Source organism: Microcaecilia unicolor, chromosome 2 (genome assembly GCF_901765095.1).
Source record: "Microcaecilia unicolor chromosome 2, aMicUni1.1, whole genome shotgun sequence".
NCBI classification, from domain to species: domain Eukaryota; kingdom Metazoa; phylum Chordata; class Amphibia; order Gymnophiona; family Siphonopidae; genus Microcaecilia; species Microcaecilia unicolor.
In genome coordinates, this window is record NC_044032.1 from 612161613 (window position 1) to 612181704 (window position 20092).

The following is a 20092-nucleotide window of genomic DNA, read 5'->3' on the forward strand; positions in this document are numbered from 1 at the left end:
CAGCAAAGTTCATTTTTACTGCGACAGTTCATCATATTCAGACCCAGCCACTTCTCAGTATGGCTAATGGCTACTTTTATGTTCTTATGTAAAGTAATTAACTTACGAATTTCCTCCACCACATCTGGGTCACACTCTTGGTATTTTTCTACTTCTGCCTTTAGTTTCTCTTTTTTTTGTTGATGGGCTGCAAGTTCTTTAGTTAGAGTGGCACGCTCCTCCTAAATTTTAATGCAATCCAGGTAAGAGAAAAGTTAATCTTCTGTCATATTTACTGTGGTAGTTTGTAAAACACCAAGTACCTGCTTTTATTTTTTTGATTCAAATACACATTAGCACTTACAGAAAGGAGCAGAAAATATTAAACACATAGCAAAGATTTACATACCTCCCCATAGTAAAGATATGAAACACATGCTCAAAATGGAAAGTGGAAGCTTGGTGGTAATAGAAAAACAAAAAGGTACCATCACTTCTCTGCTTACTTGGTAAAAGTTATAACTGTGGTACTAGGCTGGACATAGGATGTGGAGAAAGATAGAGGGAGGCAAATTATGTGCAAGGATTGGAAGAGAGAGAGAACTGATGTATGCTGTTGAGTGGGAGGGGAAAAGACCAGAAGAATGTTAAGCGTTTCCTGGAACATCTCCTGGAATGTATGAACACCGGAGAGTTCTACTTTTCCCTTCTTCGTTGGTCCTTCTGAATCAGTATTTGCAACAACTGAACACGAGATTCAATAAACTGTGAGAAAGAATACACTGCTCTTTCAGCATCTCTCACCATCAATGGTACTTAGAACTTCAAGTTAACAAGATTTAGAAATGAAGTGGGACTGCTCTATGGGTAAACTGCAGTGCCATCAAGTTTATTTTCTGCTGTAAAGGCAGTATATCAAAGAACGAATAAACAAACAAACAAACAAACAAACAAACAAACAAACATTTACTGGATGGAAACTGCTACCAATCTGATATATATCAGCAGGAACCACCTCTCAGTGAGTTGATCCCAGAATGCACTGTTCCTCATCTGTAACAGTTATTTTTCAGAGACAACAGGATTGACCAGGTACATAATTGGGTGATGTCATCACTAGGACAAACTGCTCTGAGCAAGAATGACCCATCCTACAAGCAGCAATCTCCCTAATTGCTCAGTGTCATAGCTTATGAATGAATGCAGCTCTCACTGGAAGGGATTGTGTGCTGATCAATCTGCTGTCTAGATTAGGGCTCCCAAGATTTGGGTTGCTCACATCATATTTGGTGACAGCCCACACAAAAAACTCCACTGTGAGAGCTACTAAATCACACACAGATTGCTATAGGTGAAGCTATGATGACCAATATTCTTTACAATGGACTGGTCCAAGATGTAGTGAGAGGTGATTTTGAGGCTTAGCTTTAGTGTTTAGAGGAATACCAATTTGTTTATAACAGAACTGGATGCAGGATGCCAGAAAATTTGCTAGAGTTCTTTTGACAACTAGTTAGCCAATTCTGTTGGGGTTAAAGGAGTTAGATTTCCTAACTGATTCAGTTTATTTTGAAGTTTAAGGCAAGAGACCACTTACAGTCCTGAATGTGCAGAGCTTTCTTACATGGATTCCTTGCAAGGCTTTGGATAGAATGTAGGAAGCACTATTCCTTATCGAAATGGAAAGGCCTTACTACTATATGTAAAAACTTGGGATACATTAAAAAAAAAAACTAAAACACTTTATTATGCTGAAACCATATGAATGGTTTGCAGGGTACTAGTGCTACTACTGCTACTACTACTTATCATTCCTATAGCACTACTAGATGTACACAGAGCTGTACACTGGACAAGAAGAGACAGTCCCTGCTCGAAAGAGCTTACAATCTAATTAGGACAGAGAAACGGGACAAATAAGGGATAAGGGAATTACTGGGTACTGAACGAGTAAGGGTTAGGAGTTAAAAGCAGCATCAAAAAGGTGGGCTTTTAGCCTAGATTTGAAGACGGCCAGAGATGAGCTTGACCTACAGGCTTAGGAAGTCTATTCTAGGCATATGGTGCAGCAAGATAAAAGGAATGGAGTCTGGAGGTAGCAGTGGAGGAGAAGGGTACAGAAGAGAGATTTACTCAGTGAACGGAGTTCAAGGAGAGGAGTGTAGGGAGAGATAGTGGAGAGGTACTGAGGAGCTGCAGAGTGAATGCACCTGTAAGTCAATAAGAGGAGTTTGAACTGTATGCGGAAATGGATAGGGAGCCAATAAAGTGACTCGAGGAGAGGGTTAATTTGCGCATAGCGACACAGGCAGATATAAGTTGTGCAGCAGAATTTTGAACAGATTGAAGTACAGAGATGGCTTAGTGGGAGACCTGTGAGAAGCAAGTTGCAATAGTCTAAGTGAGAGGTGAGTGAGGATAAGGGTTCTGGGTAGTGTGCTCAGAAAGGAAAGGGTGAATTTTGGTGATACTACAGAGAAAGAAACGACAGGCTTTAGCAGTCTGTTGAATATGTGCAGAGAAGGAGAGAGAGGAGTCGAAGATGACCCCAAGTTTACGAGCTGATGAGACAGGGAGGATGAGGGTGTTATCCACAGAGATAGAGAATGGGGGAAGAGGATAGGTTGGTTTAGGGGGAAAGATAAGAAGCTCAGTCTTGGTCATGTTTAGTTTTAGATGGCACTGAGACATCCAGGCAGCAATGTCAGACAGGCAGGCTGATACTTTGGCCTGGATTCCTGCTGAAATTTCTGGTTTGGAGAAGTAGATCTGGGAATCATCAGGGTAAAGGCAATACTGAAAATCATGGGATGAGATCAGAGTACCAAGGGAAGAAGTATAGATGGAGAAAAAAAGAGGTCCCAGGACAGATCCCTGAGGTACACCAACTGATAGTGAGATAGAAGTGGAGGAGGATCCACCAGAGTATACACTAAAAGTTTGATGGGAGAGATTATTATTATTATTTATTGCATTTGTATCCCACATTTTCCCACCTATTTGCAGGCTCAATGTGGCTTACAAAAACCTGTTATGGCATCGCCATTCCAGGAGATAGATACAATTGGTGTTATAACAGATCCATGGATAAGGAAAAAGATCTAAACAAAGTTATAGAAAGATAGTTAATAGAATAGGGTGAGGTGGTGGGGTGTTATAATTAAGCTATGGATTCCCATTGTAGGCCTTGTTGAAGAAATGGGTTTTCAGAGATTTACGAAAGCTAGTTATGTCGTTTATTGTTTTCAGATCAGTTGGTAGTGCATTCCATAACTGCGTGCTCATGTAGGAGAAGCTAGTCGCATGTGTTAGTTTATATTTTACTCCTTTGCAGTTGGGGAAATGTAGATTAAGGAATTTGCAAGCTGATCTGTTAGCATTTCTAGGAGGTAGGTCCACGAGGTCTTGCATGTAGCTCGGGGCATCTCCGTGGATGATTTTGTGGACAATCGTGCAGATCTTAAACGCGATACGTTCTTTGCACTTTCATATTTTGATTTGCCAAATATGAGTCTGGCTGCGGTATTCTGGGCTGTTTGAAGTTTCTTGATAATTTGTTCTTTGCAACCGGCGTATAGTGCATTGCAGTAGTCTAAGTGACTCAGCACCATTGATTGTACCAAGTTACGGAAATGGATCTCGGGAAGAAAGGTTTTACTCTTTTGAGTTTCCACATGGAAAGAACAGAGCCCTGAAATCCAAGTGAGGATAGTGTATCAAGGAGTGGCGGTGATTAATAGTGTCAAAAGAAGGATGAGGATAAAATAGAGACCTTTGGATCTGGCCAGGAACAGGTCATTGGAAACTTTAGCAAGCGCTGTTTTAGTTGAATGAAGAAGGCAAAAGCCAGATTGAAGTGGATCAAGAATAGCTTGAGATGAAAGAAAGTCAAGACAATGGCAGTGAACAGAATGTTCAAGTATCTTGGATAGGAAAGGATGAGGGAGATGGGGCAATAGTTGGAAGGACAGGTAGGGTCCAATGAAGGTTTTTTGAATAGTGGTGCGACTACGGCATGTTTGAAGGCATCAGGAACAGTCGCAGTGGAAAGATTGAGGATATTACATAAAAGGGATGACAGCAGGAGACATAGTGCTAAGTAGATGGGTGGAAATAGGATCAGAGGAACAGGTAGTTAGTTTTGAGGAGGAAAGAAAATGTGCAATTTCCTCTTTAGTGATTTCAGAATAGGAAGAAAAGGGGTTGAAGGAGGGTTGAGAGAATGGACTAAGGGAAGGAGAAGTGGAGGTGACTTGGTTGAGAATTCAAGTTTAATCTTGTGAACCTTATCATGAAAGTACTTAGCCACAGTCTGGGGAGAAAGTGAAGGAGGAGTTGGAGGTGAAGGCACAGTGTGGCAAAGAGACGTCGAGGGTTTGAGCCAAGAGAATTTATCAACCGGATGTAGTAGTCCTGTTTGGCAAGTGAAAGCGCAGACTGGAAGGAGGTCTGCAAGAATTTGAAATGTATGAAGTCAGCATGGGCACGGGATTTCAGTGCTTGAAATTCACATATTCTTCTAGCTGGGGTAACAGCTACAAAGAAGACTACATTCAACATAAGGCGGTTGAGTGAAAACAGACTCCGGGGGTTCAAACTGTGACTTTATAAAGAGTGGAAACTATTATAAAAAAGAAAATTATAGAACACATAGACAAACATGGTTTAATGGGACAGAGTCAGCATAGGTTCAGCCAAGGGAAGTCTTGCCTCACCAATTTTCCAATTTCATTTCATTGAAGGCTTGAATAAACACATGGATAAAGGTGAGCCAACTGATATAGTGTATCCAGATTTTCAGAAAGCTTTTGACAAAACTTCCTCATGAGAGACTGAGAAAATTAAAAAGTCATGGGATAAGAGGCTATGTCCTTCTGTGGATTAGGAATTGGTTATTGAACAGAAAACAGAGAGTATGGTTAAATGGCCATTGTTCTCAATGGAGAAGGGTGAATAGTGGAGTGCCACAGGGATCCATACTGGGACCAGTGCTATTTAACGTATTTATAAATGATCTGGAAATCAGTACGATGAGTGAAGTTATTAAATATGCAGATGACACAGAACTATTCAAAGTTGCCAAAATATATGCGGATTATAAAAAATTCCAGGAAGACTGGGCATCCAAAAGGCAGATGAAATTTAATGTGGACAAATGCAATGTGATTTGTGAGTTACCTGATGCTAGGGTCCACCTTAGGAGTCAGCACTCAAGAAAAAGATCTAGGTGTCATTACAGACAATACGCTGAATTCTTCTGTTTTGTGTGTGGCGGCAGCCAAAAAAGCAAACAGAATGCTAGGAATTATTAGGAAAGGGATGCAAAATAACACCAAGAATATTATAATGCTTCCGTATCACTCCATGGTGCAATCTCACCTTGAGTACTGTGTTCAATTCTGGTTGCCATATCTCCAAAAAGATATAGTGGAATTAGAAAATGTTCAAAGAAGGAGGACTAAAATGATAAAGGGGATGGAACTCCTCCCATATGAGGAAAGGCTAAAAAGGTTAGGGCTCTTCAGCTTGGAAAAGAAAAGGTCGAGGGGGGATAAGATTGATGTCTGTAAAATCCTGAGTGGTGTAGAACGGGTAAAAGTGAATCGATTTTTCACTCTTTCAATAAGTACAAAGACCAGAAGGACACTCAATGAAATACATGGAAATACTTTTAAAACAAATAGGAGGAAATATTTTTTCACTCAAAGAATAGTTAAGTTCTGGAACTTGTTGCTGGAGATGTGGTATAAGCAGTTTTAAAAAGGTTTGGATAAGTTCCTGGAGGAAAAGTCCACAGTCTGTTATTGAGATGGACATGGGGAGGCCACCGCTTGCTCTGGGATTGGTAGCATGGAAAGTTGCTACTAATTGGGTTTCTGTCAAGTATTTGTGATGTGGATATATATATGTAGACAGATAGATATTTCTTTAAAACCCAGTGTTAGATTTGATGATACTACTCGACCTTTAAGAAAATATATTATTCAAGTTGAGGATTGAAGTAAAAGCAATTTTTTAAAAACTGAACAAGCAGAAGACTAAAATCATTTGTTTTGATGATTACAGCAATATACCTAATAATAAAATGGTACTTGATAGTGTCGAGACACTTGACATAGAAATTAAGTCTAATGTCTTAGGTGTGTTCTTAGATTCTAAATGAACCTTTGAAGTACAAATAAATTGTTTGGTGAAAAAGTTTTTGTTTGGCTTGAGAAATCTTTGTTCTATTCATTCTTCTTTAGAGAATAAAAGTTACAGGTAACAGTAGATGACAGCAAATAAAGACCCGTACAGTCTATCCAGTCTGGCCGAGTAGATAAACTCTATGTAATGAGGTGATTCAACATAATGATATCTTTATGTAATGAGATGATACAACATATGCATACCTGATCTTGATTTGTCCATGCTATTTTCAGGGCACAGACCACAGAGGTCTGCCTGGCATAGTCCTTGTTCTAAAACTTCTGAAGTTGTCACTGAAGCCCTTGAAAATCACATCCAGCCCATCCATATCTATCCAGACACGATCAGAGCACAGACCATTGAAGTCCACCTAACGCTGGCTTTGCTTCCCAATTACCAGTGTTGCTACCTAGTTTCCGCTAAGCTTCTTTGGATTGATTCCTTCTAAGCAGGATAGCTGTTTGTTTATCCCACACATTTTTGAATTGTTACGGTTTTCATCTTCACCTTCTGCCGCAGGAGGGCATTCTAAGTATCCACCACCCTCTCAGTGAAAAAAATACTTCCTAACATTATTCCTGAGTTGGCCCCCATTCAACTTCAATTCATGTCCTCTAGTTCTACCACCTTCCCGTTTCTGGAAGACGTTTGTTTGCGGATTAATACCTTTCAAATATTTGAACGTCTGTATCATATCACCCCTGGTTCTCCTTTCCTCCAGGGTATACAAGTTCAGGTCATCAAGTCTCTCCTCATATGTCTTGCTATGCAAACCACATACCAGTTTCATCACTTTCTTTGAACCGCTTCCAGCCTTTTTATATCTTTAGCAAGATACAGCCTTCAAAACTGAACACACTGAAATTATAGACCAGTACAAGAAACTTCTTAAACACATCTACTGAGGCCATGCCTAACACTTTGTAAAAATTTTAAATTCTCAAGTTCAGTCTCCTAGTAAAATTTCCAATTGCTCAAGTCTCCTGTACACATTTTTCTGATCTTGAATCACCGTGGAAACCACTTTTGTAAGATCATTCACTTCTCATTTGACCTGATGTATTTATTCAGAGCTTTCTTGTCGCACTGTCTGTAAGGATTGTGACAAAACATCTACCTTATTTACAAGAGCTATTGTATCCTCTGCAGGCTTTCCTGCCGTCTCATTTAATTTCTTGATGGCCCTCCAGACTGTCTCCAGCATCACCACCTTGAGGACAATACACCCATTAGCTGCCCTAGTGATTTCAAAGTTTCCAAGGAGCAGGTTCCACTGCTTCCACACAGCTGAGAAGCGCCTTCTGCAACAGCTGTTGTGGACTTGATCTTGGTAACCGCTGGATAACATGGGCAGTCGGTCTCTGGGGGGGGGGGGGGGGGGGGGGGGACAACAACGAAATTTCATGCCTCTCAGAGAATGGCTCTCCTCCACCTGGCCTCAACGCAGGGCCCTCACTCTGGCTTTCTTGCTGGGAGCAAGCAGCATGATGCTCTAACATTCGCTGAAAGGTTTGCTGAATCGGGGAAGATACCGCAGCTGGCGGCAGGATGGCTCAGACCAAACCCTTCCTCTTTGTATGAGGCATTGAAAAAAGAATAGTAACTGCCAGTAGGTAAGAGCGTTACAACGCTGCTACAAGTTCTGCAGCAATCTTAGCCACTCCCACCATTAAAAAAATATATATATATTGAATAGTTAGAGGGCAAGAAATCTATTAAGAAAGGGGGACACACAGGGAAGAGAGCAGTTTAGAATTTATCAAACAGCTCTCTTCTTGTTCTTGGCTATTCAGTTGCGGCTTTGTTAGAAACTTCGTCTGGTCTCTGTCTTAAGCGATTTAGGAATTTAAAATCACTCGCACCGGACCATTTTCTTTCGTGCTGTGACCCATTTCCACCTGACTTTCTCTCTCAGGATCTCTCTGATCAATTATCCTGTTGGCATACTATAACTGCTTCTGCCTTTGACAGGGCCGCTCCATATCAGTCGATAACTCTTCACCCCTCACAATCTCACCCTTGGTACCATCATGGGCTGTGGCTCACGAAACAACAGCTCTGTCACCTTGAGCATCTTTGGCACAGAACTCAATCTTCTCAAGCTTTGCTTGCTTTTAAAAAGTGCTGCCTCCCATTATAGGCAATCTGTGATTTTGGCCAGGAAAAAATATTTTTCTGCTTTTCTTAAACGTGATACTAAATCCTCTCATCTGTTTAAGATTCTTCACCAGTTTACTAGTGGTTCTAACTGCAAGTCTGTTACTTCACCTCTTTTGGCAGAAGACATAGCTCAGGATTTGGAGAGTAAACTCACCTCCATTCGCGCCTCTCTCACCCCTCCTTACCGTCACCCCCTTCAGACCCAGACATTCCCCAGCAGTCACTGCTCTCTAATTCACTTTCTGATTTTCAGATTACTACTCATTCAGAACTTTTCAAACTCACTCTCCACGCGCTCATCTACAGCCCCATCAGACTCACTTGCCGCTGTTTTTTTTAAGCATGCACATGAGTCCTTTCTTCCCTTTATTCATTCTTTGGTCTGCACTGGCCTGTCTTCTGCTGACTTCCTGCTTAGTTGGAAGTCTGCAGCTACTTTTCCCCACCTGAAAAATTCAGCCCTGGATCCTTCTGATCCACTGAATTACTGGCCTGTTTCACAGCTCTCATTTTTCTCTAAGTTGGTTGAGAAGGTTGTAGCCCAACAACTCTCTCTTTTCCTGGATGAAATGTTCTGCCCTCTCACTGGGTTCCGTTAATATTACAACACTGAGAATACTTTCTTGGGCTTTTAAACTGTTGATTTATATTGTAAGCTGCTTAGCTGTCTGTTGTGTAGGCTTTGTTTTTTTTTAACCATTCAGTTTTTATGGTAAACCACCTAGTTTCCTATGTGTAGGGCCTTTGTGCATGTAAAGCGAATGCTACATACCTGTAGAAGGTATTCTCCGAGGACAGCAGGCTGATTGTTCTCACTGTCACTGATGGGTGACGTCCACGGCAGCCCCTCCAATCGGAACACTTTACTAGCAAAAGCCTTTGCTAGTCCTCGTGTGCCGATGCGCACCGCGCATGCGCGGCCGTCTTCCCGCCCGAACCGGCTCGTGTTCGTCAGTCCCATATGTAGCAAGACAAAACAAGGGAAGACACAACTCCAAAGGGGAGGCAGGCGGGTTTGTGAGAACAATCAGCCTGCTGTCCTCGGAGAATACCTTCTACAGGTATGTAGCATTCGCTTTCTCCGAGGACAAGCAGGCTGCTTGTTCTCACTGATGGGGTATCCCTAGCCCCCAGGCTCACTCAAAACAACAAACATGGTCAATTGGACCTCGCAACGGTGAGGACATAACTGAGATTGACCTAACAATTTATCCAACTAACTAAGAGTGTAGCCTGGAACAGAATAAAAAATGGGCCTAGGGGGGTGGAGTTGGATTCTAAACCCCGAACAGATTCTGAAGCACTGACTGCCCGAACCGACTGTCGCGTCGGGTATCCTGCTGCAGGCAGTAATGAGATGTGAATGTGTGGACAGATGACCACGTCGCAGCTTTGCAAATCTCTTCAATAGTGGCTGACTTCAAGTGGGCCACTGACGCAGCCATGGCTCTGACATTGTGAGCCGTGACATGACCCTCAAGAGCCAGCCCAGCCTGGGCGTAAGTGAAGGAAATGCAATCTGCTAGCCAATTGGATATGGTGCGTTTCCCCACAGCCACTCCTCTCCTGTTGGGATCAAAAGAAACAAACAATTGGGCGGACTGTCTGTTGGGCTGTGTCCGCTCCAGATAGAAGGCCAATGCTCTTTTGCAGTCCAAAGTGTGCAGCTGACGTTCAGCAGGGCAGGAATGAGGACGGGGAAAAAATGTTGGCAAGACAATTGACTGGTTCAGATGGAACTCCAACACAACCTTCGTCAAGAACTTAGGGTGAGTGCGGAAGACTACTCTATTGTGATGAAATTTAGTGTAAGGGGCCTGGGCTACCAGGGCCTGAAGCTCACTGACTCTACGAGCTGAAGTAACTGCCACCAAGAAAATGACTTTCCAGGTCAAGTACTTCAGATGGCAGGAGTTCAGTGGCTCAAAAGGAGGTTTCATCAGCTGGGTGAGAACGACATTGAGATCCCATGACACTGTAGGAGGTTTGACGGGGGGCTTTGACAAAAGCAAACCTCTCATGAAGTGAACAACTAAAGGCTGTCCTGAGATCGGCTTACCTTCCACACGGTAATGGTATGCACTGATTGCGCTAAGGTGAACCCTTACAGAGTTGGTCTTGAGACCAGACTCAGACAAGTGCAGAAGGTATTCAAGCAGGGTCTGTGTAGGACAAGAGCGAGGAACTAGGGCCTTGCTGTCACACCAGACGGCAAACCTCCTCCATAGAAAGAAGTAACTCCTCTTAGTGGAATCTTTCCTGGAAGCAAGCAAGATGCGGGAGACACCCTCTGACAGACCCAAAGAGGCAAAGTCTATGCTCTCAACATCCAGGCCGTGAGAGCCAGAGACTGGAGGTTGGGATGCAGAAGCGCCCCTTCGTCCTGTGTGATGAGGGTCGGAAAACACTCCAATCTCCACGGTTCTTCGGAGGACAACTCCAGAAGAAGAGGGAACCAGATTTGACGCGGCCAAAACGGAGCAATCAGAATCATGGTGCCTCGGTCTTGCTTGAGTTTCAACAAAGTCTTCCCCACCAGAGGTATGGGAGGATAAGCATACAGTAGACCTTCCCCCCAGTCCAGGAGGAAGGCATCCGATGCCAGCCTGCCGTGGGCCTGAAGTCTGGAACAGAATTGAGGGACCTTGTGGTTGGCTTGAGATGCAAAGAGATCTACCAAGGGGGTGCCCCACACCCGGAAGATCTGCCGCACTACTCTGGAATTGAGCGACCACTCGTGAGGTTGCATAATCCTGCTCAACCTGTCGGCCAGATATGTGGCTTGGAGCAACATGCCGTAACGGCGAGCCCACAGCCACATGCTGACGGCTTCCTGACACAGGGGGCGAGATCCAGTGCCCCCCTGCTTGTTGATGTAATACATGGCAACCTGGTTGTCTGTCTGAATTTGGATAATTTGGTGGGACAGCCGATCTCTGAAAGCCTTCAGAGCGTTCCAGACCGCTCGTAACTCCAGGAGATTGATCTGCAGATCGCGTTCCTGGACGGACCAGCTTCCCTGGGTGTGAAGCCCATCGACATGAGCTCCCCACCCCAGGAGAGACGCATCCGTAGTCAGCACTTTTTGTGGCTGAGGAATTTGGAAAGGACGTCCCAGAGTCAAATTGGACCAAATCGTCCACCAATACAGGGAGTTCAGAAAACTCGTGGACAGGTGGATCACGTCTTCTAGATCCCCAGCAGCCTGAAACCACTGGGAAGCTAGGGTCCATTGAGCAGATCGCATGTGAAGGCGGGCAATGGGAGTCACATGAACTGTGGAGGCCATGTGGCCCAGCAATCTCAACATCTGCCGAGCTGTGATCTGCTGGGACGCTCGCACCCGCGAGACGAGGGACAACAAGTTGTTGGCTCTCGTCTCTGGGAGATAGGCACGAGCCGTCTGAGAATCCAGCAGAGCTCCTATGAATTCGAGTCTCTGCACTGGGAGAAGATGGGACTTTGGATAATTTATCACAAACCCCAGTAGCTCCAGGAGACGAATAGTCATTTGCATGGACTGTAGAGCTCCTGCCTCGGATGTGTTCTTCACCAGTCAATCGTCGAGATAAGGGAACACGTGTACTCCCAGTCTGCGAAGCGCCGCTGCTACTACAGCCAAGCACTTCGTGAACACTCTGGGCGCAGAGGCGAGCCCAAAGGGTAGCACACAGTACTGGAAGTGACGTGTGCCTAGCTGAAATCGCAGATACTGTCTGTGAGCTGGCAGTATCGGGATGTGCGTGTAGGCGTCCTTCAAGTCCAGAGAGCATAGCCAATCGTTTTCCTGAATCATGGGGAGAAGGGTGCCCAGGGAAAGCATCCTGAACTTTTCCTTGACCAGATATTTGTTCGGGGCCCTTAGGTCTAGGATGGGACGCATCCCCCCTGTTTTCTTTTCCACAAGGAAGTACCCGGAATAGAATCCCAGCCCTTCTTGCCTGGATGGCACGGGCTCAACCGCATTGGCGCTGATAAGGGCGGAAAGTTCCTCTGCATGTACCTGCTTGTGCTGGAAGCTTTAAGATTGAGCTCCCGGTAGGCAATTTGGAGGTTTGGAGGCCAAATTGAGGGTGTATCCTTGCCGGACTATTTGAAGAACCCAACGGTCGGAGGTTATAAGAGGCCACCTTTGGTGAAAAACTTTCAACCTCCCCCCGACCGGCAGATCGCCCGGCACTGACACGTTGATGTCGGCTATGCTCTGCTGGAGCCAGTCAAAAGCTCGCCCCCTGCTTTTGCTGGGGAGCCGTGGGGCCTTGCTGAGGCGCACGCTGCTGACGAGAGCGAGTGCGCTGGGGCTTAGCCTGGGCCGTAGGCTGTCGAGGAGGAGGATTGTACCTACGCTTACCAGAAGAGTAGGGAACAGTCTTCCTTCCCCCATAAAAACGTCTACCTGTGGAGGTAGATGCTGAAGGCTGCCGGCGGGAGAACTTGTCGAAAGCGGTATCCCGCTGGTGGAGCTGCTCTACCACCTGTTCGACTTTCTCTCCAAAAATATTGTCCGCTCGGCAAGGGGAGTCCGCAATCCGCTGCTGGATCCTATTCTCCAGGTCGGAGGCACGCAGCCATGAGAGTCTGCGCATCACCACACCTTGAGCAGCGGCCCTGGACGCAACATCAAAGGTATCATATACCCCTCTGGCCAGGAATTTTCTGCACGCCTTCAGCTGCCTGACCACCTCCTGAAATGGCTTGGCTTGCTCAGGAGGGAGCTTGTCCACCAAGCCCGCCAACTGCCGCACATTGTTCCGCATATGTATGCTCGTGTAGAGCTGGTAAGACTGGATTTTGACCGCGAGCATAGAAGAATGGTAGGCCTTCCTCCCAAAGGAGTCTAATGTTCTAGAGTCCTTGCCCGGGGGCGCCGAAGCATGCTCCCTAGAACTCTTAGCCTTCTTTAGGGCCAGATCCACCACACCAGAGTCGTGAGGCAACTGAGTGCGCATCAGCTCTGGGTCCCCATGGATCCGGTACTGGGACTCGATCTTCTTGGGAATGTGGGGATTACTTAGAGGCTTGGTCCAGTTCGCCAGCAATGTCTTCTTTAGGACATGATGCATGGGTACTGTGGACGCTTCCTTAGGTGGAGAAGGATAGTCCAGGAACTCAAACATTTCAGCCCTGGGCTCGTCCTCCACAACCACCGGGAAGGGGATGGCCGTAGACATCTCCCGGACAAAGGCCGCAAAAGACAGACTCTCGGGAGGAGAAAGCTGCCTTTCAGGGGAGGGAGTGGGATCAGCAGGAAGGCCATCAGACTCCTCGCCAGAGAAATATCTGATGTCCTCCTCCTCCTCCCACGAGGCCTCACCATCGGTATCAGACACAAGTTCATGAACCTGTGTCTGAAGCCGTGCCCGGCTCGACTCCATGGAAACACGGCCACGGTGGGAGCGTCGAGAGGTAGACTCCCTCGCCAGCACTGGCGAAGCTCCCTCCGCTGTTGTCGTCGGGGAGCCTTCCTGGGAGGCGACCGCAGTCGGTACCGCAAGCGGCACCGATGTCGGAGACCTCACCCCGGGCAAGGGGCCAGCCGGCGCCTCACTCGACGGTACCGGTGGCGCAAGCACCCCCCGGTACCGGAGGGGAAGGGCGCAACAGCTCTCCCAGAATCTCTGGGAGAACGGCCCGGAGACTCTTGTGCAAAGCGGCTGTGGAGAAAGACATGGAAGCCAATGCAGGCGTCGAGGTCAGAGTCTGTTCCGGGCGTGGAGGCTGTTCCGGGCTGTCCAAGGTGGAGCGCATCGACACCTCCTGAACAGAGGGTGAGCGATCTTCCCGGTGCCGATGCCTACTGGGCGCCGACTCCCTCGGCGACCCAGAGCTCTCGGTACCGACGCGGGAAGGAGACCGGTGTCAATGCTTCTTTGATTTTTTCAAACGAAGCATGTCACCGAAACTTCCCGGTACCGACGAGGAGGACGTAGAATCCAGCCGTCGCTTCTTCGGGGCCGAGGCCGAAGAAGGTCGGTCTCGGGGGGGCTGTACCGCAGGAGCCCTCAAGGTAGGGGAAGACCCACCCGAAGGCTCACCGCCACCAGCAGGGGAATGGACAGCCCTCACCTGCACTCCAGTCGAAGCACCACCGTCCGACGACATCAGCACTAGTGGAGGTCCCGGTACCACCGACGCCGACGCAGCCTTTCGATGTTTCGGTACAGACGATGCAGAGGGACGATGCCTTGATGCAGTCGATGCCGAGGTCGAAGGTCTTGAAGCTGTCGACGTCGATGCACTTGATGCCCCCGATGCTGTTGCCGACGAAGAGCCCGAGAACAACACGTTCCACTGGGCCAATCTCGCTACCAGAGTCCTCTTCTGTAAAAGGGCGCAAAGACTACAGGCCTGCGGGCGGTGCCCAGCCCCCAGACACTGAAGACACGACGCATGCCTATCAGTAAGCGAGATTACCCGGGCGCACTGGATGCAGTTCTTGAAGCCGCTGGGAGACTTCGATGACATGGGCGGAAAAATCAAAACTTGTAATGGCGATATAGGCACCAAAAATAGGGAGAGAAAAACCCGACCGAGGCCTCAAAAAAGGCCTACCCCGAAAGCGAAAGGAAACTTACGCGGGGCAAAAGCTGGAAGCACGGGAAAGGGTAAAGACCGAAAAGGTCTTCTTTTCTATCCTTTTTTTTTTTAGCGAAAAATCGCGAAGACGCGCGAGGGTCAACTTTGAGGGGCGCGAAACGGCGCAAACACGACTGTCCCGAGCGTGGACAAAAGACTGACGAACACGAGCCGGTTCGGGTGGGAAGACGGCCGCGCATGCGCGGTGCGCATCGGCGCGCGAGGACTAGCAAAGGCTTTTGCTAGTAAAGTGTTCTGATTGGAGGGGATGCCGTGGACGTCACCCATCAGTGACAGTGAGAACAAGCAGCCTGCTTGTCCTCGGAGAATCTCCTGTTAGCTTGGGATTGCTAAGAGATTACGTTCCTGTAAAAAGGTCACGGGGGGGGGGGGGGGGGGGGGAATGATTGGGAGGTCCCCAGGTGGGAGGAAGCGCAGCTCAAGGGGAGTACTTTGGAAATAAAATGCAGAGAGATAGTGCTGAGAGAGAAAGAGTAACAAGGGGGGGAGGAGACTAGGAAGAGTTAAAGTTAAGTGTTTGCCCTGTATGTTTTTTTTTTTTTTTTTTTTTTGGGGGGGGGGGAGGGTTATTCCTTTGTTGTTAGTTACTGTGAGTCTTTGGTTGACTACAAGCCCCTGCCAAGTGACCCGAAGTGCGGGGGGGATCCCATTTAAAAGAAGAGAATCCATTGGCTAAGGACAAGGAGAGTTGATGCTAAGAAAAACAGTAACTGTGAAGGAGAGCTCTGGGTGGGCAGCGGAGAGACCCAGCCCAGGAGCGCAGGATAGGTGTCAGGGAGTGCCCATCCCGTAAGCCAGGGTGAGTCCATGCAAAGGTCACCTTGGGTGGAGGCTGAACCTGAAGCATAAAGAGCAGTCTTTGAGGATAGGTATGGACTAGAGATGTATAGAGTGTAAATAATCCTGTTTGAGAGTACCTTTTAAAATATACCCTAAGGAAGGAGAATACAGGTGTTCCGCTGGGGGAATACCAGAGGAAGATTTATTTAAGGATTGTACTATTTAATGAAGAGTTCATACAGTTGGATGTTCCTGTGGTTTGAAGAATAAACTGAGTTTTAATCTGATGACTATGGAGTGGTCATTTTGGATTAGACAGTGTATTGCTGTCCCCTCGAGACAGCTTATGTTTAACTGCGAGCCTTTCTTCCCACAGGGGTTTGGCTTTTGAGTTTCTTGGGAGAGAAGAGGGACACCCCACCTGCTAACACTTCTTTCCCCAGGTGGAGGCACTGCATACCAAGTGAGTGAGGGTCTGACGGAGTCTGCCCTTCGTAGGGGCTCCAGTCCACTCGGACCCCAGACTCAGAAGCACCCAGGCAGCCATGCAGCATATCAAATGTACACAATGAATAAATAAATATCCACACTGCTTTTGACAGGGGTGATGATGTTCTCCTTGTATTGTTGGACTTATCTGCTACCTTTGACCTTATGAACCATCAAATTCTTCTATAGCAACTGTCAGAACTCAGTGTAGTCAGCTCTGCTCTATCCTGGTTTATCTTACAGGTAGAAGGTATTGTGTGCACTGGTCTGACACCATTTCCATGTTATGTTGTTTCCTGTGGAGTTCCCCAGGGCTCAGTCCCTAGGCCCTATTCTTTTTAATATCTTCTTGGCACCTCTTGCCTTTCTAATTCACTTCCTTAATACTCAAATTTTCTTCTATGCTGATGACATTCAGTTGCTCTTTCCAATTTGCCCTGGAACACTTCATGTCATCACTGAAATTTCTTGTACACTTGATAAAATTGCTGCCCAGTTATCCTCTAATGGTCTGAAACTTAACAGTTCTAAGACTACAGCAGTTCTTTTTCTTCAAATCCATCTTCTGTCCTTCCTGCTTCACCTACCATCAAGTTTGTTAAGATCTTAGGGGTCACCCTCGATAGTTAATTATCCTTCTCTCTTCAAGTTTCATTGGTGGTTAGGAAATTCTTTTTTGTGCTAAAGCAAATCCGATCAGTTTGCTCTTTCACTGATGGGCCTTCTCTCTGCTTGCTTATGGTAAAATTATGTCTTACCTGATAATTTTCTTTCCTTTAACGCAGCAGATGAATCCAGGAACTAGTGGGTTAAGTCCGCCTACCAGCAGGTGGAGATAGAGATAAACAAACTAAAGGCAGTGATGCCAGATGGCCAGCTCCTTCCTCAGATAGTATGTCATTCGTAAGCATTTGCCAAGGCCCAAAATATGAAACCAACAACCACCAGAAACCATCCTCACTATGAAAAACAGAGAACCAAATAAGAACTTCGAAATAACTGCAACTTGATCCAGAAATCGGAATCCTTTCCATGTTCCCATATCTGTCTGAACTCTGCAAAAGAGAACCCGGAAGGAAAAAATAGCCACACTGCGTGGAAAATGAAAAAAACGTCGGCTGAACTAGGGAGGGATCCTGGATTCATCTGTTGCGTTAAAGGAAAGAAAATTATTAGGTAAGACATAATTTTACCTTCCTGGTCACTTGCAGCAGATGAATCCAGGAACTAGTGGGATGTACCAAAGCATTCCTTAAGTAGGGTGGGAAGCTGATGCTCCCCGTGCCAACACTCCTGCCCCAAAACTCCCATCCTCCAGAGCAGACACGTCTAGCCTGTAATGCTTTGCAAAAGTATGATGGGACGCCCAAATAGCCGCCCGACAAATCTCTTCCAGAGATAAGGCCGATGCCTCCGCCCAAGAAGCCGCCTGTGCCCGAGTAGAATGCGCCTTCAGGGCCACTGGAGATGCCCACCCTTGTAGCAGATATGCTGCTCCAATGGCTTCCCTAATCCAGCGAGCAATGGAAGCCTTAGAAGCTGCCTCACCTCTTTTCGATCCCGACAAGAGCACAAACAGATGATCCGAGCGTTGAAACTCGTTAGAGATCTGCAAGTACCGAAACAAGGCTCTCTGCACGTCCAGGAAATAGAGCAAAGCAAACTCCCCTGGATAATCCTCTCTTCGAAAAGATGGAAGATAAACACCCTGATTGACATAGAAAGCCAAAACCACTTTAGGCAGAAACGACGGCACCGTCCGGATCAACACCCCTGCTTCAGAAAACTGCAAAAAAAGATCTCTGGAAGACAAAGCCTGAATTTCAAAAATCCTCCTAGCCGAAGCAATGGCCACCAAAAACACTGTCTTAAGTGTTAGATACTTCTCAGAAACGTTATTCAACAGCTCAAACGGTGGGGCCTGGAGGGCTCGCAGTACCACATTCAAATGCCACGCCGGGCATAGCTGCCGCAGAGGAGGCCGAAGCTGAAGAGCCCTGCGTAGGAAATGGACCACATCAGAGTGAGCTGCTAAAGAGGAACCATCCAGTTTGCCCCTAAAACAAGCTAGCGCGGCCACCTGCACTCGAAGGGAATTATATGCCAATCCCTTTTGAAGACCATCCTGAAGGAACTCCAGAATAACCGGAATGTCCGCCAGAAAAGGCAATTCAGCACGCAAGGCACACCACACCGAGAAAGCTTTCCACACTCGTTGCTGAAGTAGACTGCTTCCGTGCCCCCAAAAGAGTGGCAATGACTGGTCCTGAAAATCCCTTCTTCCTCAGCTGCCGCCTCTCAATAGCCAGGCCGTAAGACCAAAGCAGGAGGGATTTTCCATCTGAACTGCTGCAGATTGGGAGTCACCGGAAGTTGCAACGGTGGCTCTGAGAGTGCTCGAACGAGATCCGCATACCACGGCCGTCGGGGCCAGTCTGGGGCCACTAGTATGACCGGCCCACGATGCCGTCCTATGCGGCAAAGAACTCTCCCTATCAGAGGCCATGGAGGAAAAACATACAGTAGCTGTTGTTCCGGCCACGGCTAGAGAAGAGCGTCCAATCCTGCGGATCCTGGCTGCCGTTTGCGGCTGAAGAACTGGGGAACTTTGGCATTGCAAGCCATGGCCATGAGATCCATTACTGGTCTTCCCCAACGTTGACAGATCAGCCGAAAAGCCGAGTCCGACAGCATCCATTCCGCTGCGTCCAAAAGAGTTCGGCTGAGAAAATCCGCTTGAACATTATCTTGACCTGCAATATGCGCTGCCGACAGACTCTGAACATGTGCTTCCGCCAATACTAGAAGACGAGACACTTCCACTGCCAAGGGAAGACTGCGAATGGCGCCCCTGCCGATTGATGTAGGCCACAGTTGTGGTGTTGTCTGAGAATACACAAACCGCCTGCCCCTGCAGAAGGTCCTGAAAACTCCGCAGCGCATTCATGACTGCTCGCAACTCCAGACGATTTATAGGCCAAGTCGCTTTGAGAGGGGTCCACGATCCCTGGGCTACTCAATGAAGACAATGGGCTCCCCAGCCTGCAAGGCTGGCATCCGTCACGACTACCACCCAATTGGGAGACGCCAGAGAAACACCCTTCTGCAAACTGGCTGACTGGAGCCACCATGAGAGACTGTCCCTGGCCCGGCTCGACCAAGGAAGGTGTCGTTGATACTCCAGCGATGTCGGCGACCATCTGCTCAAAAGGAAATTCTGAAGAGGCTGCATGTGAGCCCTTGCCCATGGAATGACCTCCAAGGTTGCCGTCATGGAACCGAGGAGCTGAACATAGTCCCAACACTCGGGGAGCGCGACAACTAAATAAGGTCTGTACCTGAGAAAGCAATTTGATCCTTCGCTCCTCGGGGAGAAACACCTTCCCCCGCTTCGTATCGAATTGCACTCCAAGATACTCCAGACTCTGAGTAGGAACTAGATGACTCTTGTCCATATTGACCACCCAACCTAAGGACTGCAACACCGCAATCACTGGGTCGGTGATCACTCAACTCTCCTCTGCTGTCGTCGCCTGAATCAGCCAGTCGTCAAGATATGGATGCACTTGAATCCCCTCCTTCCGCAGGAACGCCACCACCATGACCTTGGGAAAAAGTGCGTGGGGCAGTGGCCATTCCGAAAGGGCCCGAAACTGGAAGTGCTGACCCAGCACCGCAAATCTGAGAAGTCTCTGATGGGGCTACCAAATGAGAATGTGCAGGTAAGCTTCCCTCAAATCGAGAGCCGTCAAAAACTTGCTTGGTTGAACAGCAGCAATAACTGCCCTTAATGTCTCCATGCGGAAGTGACGAACATGCAAAAACTGGTTTACTTTTCTGAGATCGAGAATAGGCTGAAAAGCCCCTTCCTTCTTTGGAGCCACAAAGAAGATGGAGT

At 47.2% G+C, this 20092-nt stretch overlaps 1 protein-coding gene across 1 annotated transcript in view; it reads right to left on the reverse strand.

Annotated features, from left to right (window-relative positions):
* Positions 1-20092, reverse strand: part of MND1 (meiotic nuclear divisions 1) — a 163665-nt gene that overhangs the window by 44223 nt on the left and 99350 nt on the right. Inside the window, exon 6 of the mRNA XM_030192692.1 lies at positions 107-221. Coding sequence (XP_030048552.1) covers positions 107-221 — 115 coding nt within the window. The remainder of the gene's footprint in view (positions 1-106; positions 222-20092) is intronic.